At 41.2% G+C, this 4,202-nt stretch overlaps 1 protein-coding gene across 1 annotated transcript; it reads right to left on the bottom strand.

The window, feature by feature from the left end:
* Positions 1-2,040: 2,040 nt before the first annotated feature.
* Positions 2,041-3,587, bottom strand: LOC122690206 (centrosomal protein of 57 kDa-like). The gene has a single exon (XM_043897240.1). The coding sequence runs from the start codon at positions 3,387-3,389 to the stop codon at positions 2,337-2,339; it is 1,053 nt and encodes a 350-aa protein (XP_043753175.1). The 5' UTR covers positions 3,390-3,587; the 3' UTR covers positions 2,041-2,336.
* Positions 3,588-4,202: the final 615 nt, after the last annotated feature.

The following is a 4,202-nucleotide window of genomic DNA, read 5'->3' as shown; positions in this document are numbered from 1 at the left end:
CATGGCAAATAGATGGGGAAACAATGGAAACAGAGACAGACTATTTTCTTGGGCTCCAAAAATCACTGCAGCCATGAAATTAAAAGATGCTTGCTCCTTGGAAAAAAAGCTATGACCAACCTAGACAGCATATTAAAAAGCAGAGACATTACTTTGCTGGCAAAGTTTCATCTAGTCAAAGCTCTCGTTTTTCCAGTAGTCATGTATAGATGTCAGAGTTGGACTATAAAGAAAGCTGAGTGCAGAAGAATTAATGCTTTTGCACTGTGGTGTTGGAGAAGACTCTTGAGAGTCCCTTGGACTGCAAGGAGATCCAACCAGTCCATCCTAAAGGAAATCAGTCCTGAATATTCATTGGAAGGACTGATGCTGAAGCTGAAACTCCAATACTTTGACCACCTGATGCAAAGAACTGACTCATTGGAAAAGACCCTGATGCTGGGGCAGATTGAAGTCAGGAGGAGAAGGGGACGACAGAGGATGAGATTGTTGGATGGCATCACCGACTCAACGGACATGAGTTTGAGCAAGCTCTAGGTGTTGGTGATGGACAGGGAAGCCTGGCGTGCTGCAGTCCATGGGGCTGCAAAGAGACAGACACGACTGAGAGACTGAACTCAACACAGCTCGGATATGGAAGCACAGAGATGTCAGGCAACTTGCCTAAGATCACACAACTCAGAAGTGGAAGCACAGAGAGGTTAGAAAACTTGCTAAGGTCACACAGCTCAGATATGGATTCACAGAAAAGTTAGGAAACTTGCCTAAGACAGCACAGCTCAGAAGTGGAAGCACATAGAGGTCAGGCTATTGTAGCCACACATTCCGGGAAACAAACTCACTCAGAAGGACAATGCAGATAGTGGAGTGCAGTTTATTACACCAGTGGGCCCAAGGCAGTCTCCTCTTAGCCAGGGACCCTGACCAGTTTTTGTGAAAACATTATATACCCTAAGTGTACGTGCCCACACCCACTTCCCCAAATTCCCTGAAACTAGTCTGAACAAAGGAAAAGAAAGATACAATCAAAGTTAACCCATGATTCATATGCCTTAAGCCTAGGTAGTTAACAGTGGACAATCATCAAGAGGCCTCTGGTCATACCCCAATAAGCAAAATAGAATGTATGATTCTATTTGGTTACACAGATAATTAGGGTATTCTTTTAGGCTAGGGAGAGTCTAGGTATGAGCTCTGGGGCTCTTCCTTCCAGGGGCCTGGTTTTCCAGTTGGTATGTCATTTCCACAGATACTGGGCATATAGCTCAAAGTCCACAGTCCAGTCCAAAATGGAGTCCTGCTTTCAAGACAGAGCCTGTTCTGTCTGTTTCCTCCTTCAAGGCAATGTGCCTGAGATCACACAGCTCAGAAGTGAAAACACAGAGAAGTCAGGCAAATTGCCTAAGATCACACAGTTCAGATGTGGAACCACAGAGAGGCCAGGCAACTTGCCTAAGATTACACAGCTCATAATGGGAAGCACAGAGAGGTCAGGCAAGTTGCCTAAGATCACACAGCTCAGAAGTGGAAGCACAGAAAGAAAAAGAAAGAAAGTGAAGTTGCTCAGTAGTGTCCAGCTCTACGACCCCATGGACTGTAGCCTACCAGGCTCATCTGTCCATGGGATTTTCCAGGCAAGAATACTGGAGTGGGTTGCCATTTCCTTCTCCAGGAGATCTTCCTGACCCAGGGATTGAACCCAGGTCTCACACATTGTAGGCAGACACTTTACCATCTAAGCCACCAGGGAAGTACAGAGAAGTCAGGCAATTTGCCTAAGATCACACAGCTCATATGTGATGGACAGGGAGGCATGGCGTGCTGCAGCCCATGCGGTCACAAAGTTGGACACGACTGAGCAAATGAACTGAACTATATTGTACAAGTAATATAGCCAATGTTCTACAGTTACATAAATGGAGTATAACCTTTAAAAATTGTGAATCACTGTTGTAAACCTATAATTTATATAATATTGTGCATTTTAAAAGGTAAAAAAGTAAAAGAAAACAAAGTCGGGGTAAGGAGAAAGAGTGCCAATTTTTTTTTTTTTTAAATTGGTAATTTGTTTACAAAGTGCAATATCTCAGTACAGCAAATTCATCTCAAACAAAGGAACAGTATGTGTAGCTTCTTGGCCTTTAAAACTACCCCCAGTTTCCGTTTAGATGGCTTAACATTTAGTTGTGATATGTGGCAAAAGAAGCCTGTGTAATGAAGCCTGGGTCCCTAAATGTCTGCTATTTAATTTCAACATAAGAGTATGAGACCTGGAAAGTCAATATCTGATTGATGAGGTACAGATTATGTGAATAAAATTTATGACCTGGTAACAGTCAGTAATCCCAACACAAACTATTGCTTTGTAATGAATTCTGTATGGATTGCATATCTTTCAATAATTGAAGATTTTTCCTGCTTTTTTCTCCAGGTCTCGGTTTGGCAAAGTCCTTCTTATTTGTGGTCCCCGTGGTTGTAGAACGGCTGCTGCTGTTTCCTTCCTCATCAAGAGTCTTTTTGGTGGCTTTTAATTCCTTCTTTTGCTTCTCCAACTTTTGTTTCTCCAGCTGGGCCTGGTATTTTCGAACTTTAGTTATTTGACTGGCTTTTGCCTCCATCCTTCCCACTAATGCCTCCAGTTCACACTCTAGGTTGTCTTTCAGTTCAACAGTTGGTGATTCTTGGATAAGTTTTGCAAGCTGCTGGTGATCAAAGCTCATTTGCCCAAATTCATCTTGTAAAGTCTGCAGGACTTCAGACAGCTCTTCATTAACACTGCTAGAGGAGGGAGGCGTTGCTGACTTCTTGCTCTTCCCATTTCGTGAAGACACTTGTTTTGCCAAAGGAATACTGCTGACTACTCGATCGTTGCACAAGGCTTTACTGTGTTGCTTCATTAGATGCAGGACATGCTGAACATTGGCTACCACCGCATGGCTGGGGCTGGTGGACTTTCCAGCTACAAATGGCATATCACCCAAGCATAATCGATAATGTGGCTGTATAGCAAAATAGTTCCTAGAACCCTTCTTTTCTGGTGGTTTTGACTTCTTTTTTTTAATTCTTTTTGTACTGGGAACACATGAAGTTGCCTTATCTTGATAGATAAGTCTATTTACTTCTAGACCAGTCTGCAACTGGGCTGCCTTAGCTTGCATTCGTTTCCTTTCTTGTTCTTCCTGACGGAGTTTTGCTTCCAACTCTTGCATTTTTTTTTCTGCAAGGGCTTGCATTGTGGTAAGCTTGTTATACTCCTGTTCAAGAAGATCCAATTTTTCAAGTTGGTTTTGAACATGTGTTTGATCATGTTGTCGTTCTCTTTCTAGGGAGACCTGTTTCTCTAATACAGATGTCCTTTCCATTTCTGCATGCTTTATCATGTTCCGCATGTATTCCAATTGTTTTTCTAAAAGATTACATTTATTTTCTGCAGCTAACAACTGAGATGTCAGTTCTTGATTGTGCTTTGATTCCTCATTCTTTGAATTCTCCCTTTCTTGTATCTGTTCATCCAATACTTTCTTATATTCAATTGTTTCTTTAGACAAGGTTTTCACACTTTCTTCTGCCTGAATCCTTTCAAGTCCGGCTGCTCAGGACGTACGTTAGGGCGTGTGGTCCTTTCCTTATTTATTTTTTAAATTAACATAAAACCTGAAACAGTAAAACTACTAGAAAAAAAATGCACAGGAAAAATTAATTGACATTGGTCATGACGATTTTTTGATCATGACACCAAAAGCACAGAAAACAAAAGTAAAAATAGACAAGTAGGACCACATCAAACTAAAAAGCTTCCTGCACAAGAAAGGAAACAATTGCCAGAGTGAAATGGCAACCTATGGAATGGGAGAACATATTTGTGAACCATATATCTGATAAAGGTTAATATCCAAAATACGCAAGGAACTTGAACAACTCAATAGCAAAAAACAAAACAAAAACACAAACAAAACACAACAATAATGCAATTTAAAAATGAGCAAAGGGGAATTCCCCAGCAGTGCAGTGGTTAGGATTCCACGCTCTCACTGCCAAGGACTGGGGTTCATTCCCTGGTCAGGGAACTAAGATTCCCACAAGCTTCACAACGAAGAAAGCAAAAAAAAAAAAAAAGAATGGGCAAAGGTACATCAACTATACTTCAATAAAAGTTAATAAATTTTAAAGTGAGCAAAGGATCTGAATAGCTATTTCTCAAA

The sequence above is a fragment of the Cervus elaphus genome, chromosome X (assembly GCF_910594005.1).
Source record: "Cervus elaphus chromosome X, mCerEla1.1, whole genome shotgun sequence".
In the NCBI taxonomy this organism is placed as follows: Eukaryota; Metazoa; Chordata; class Mammalia; order Artiodactyla; family Cervidae; genus Cervus; species Cervus elaphus.
This window is presented reverse-complemented; position numbering and strand designations above follow the sequence as displayed.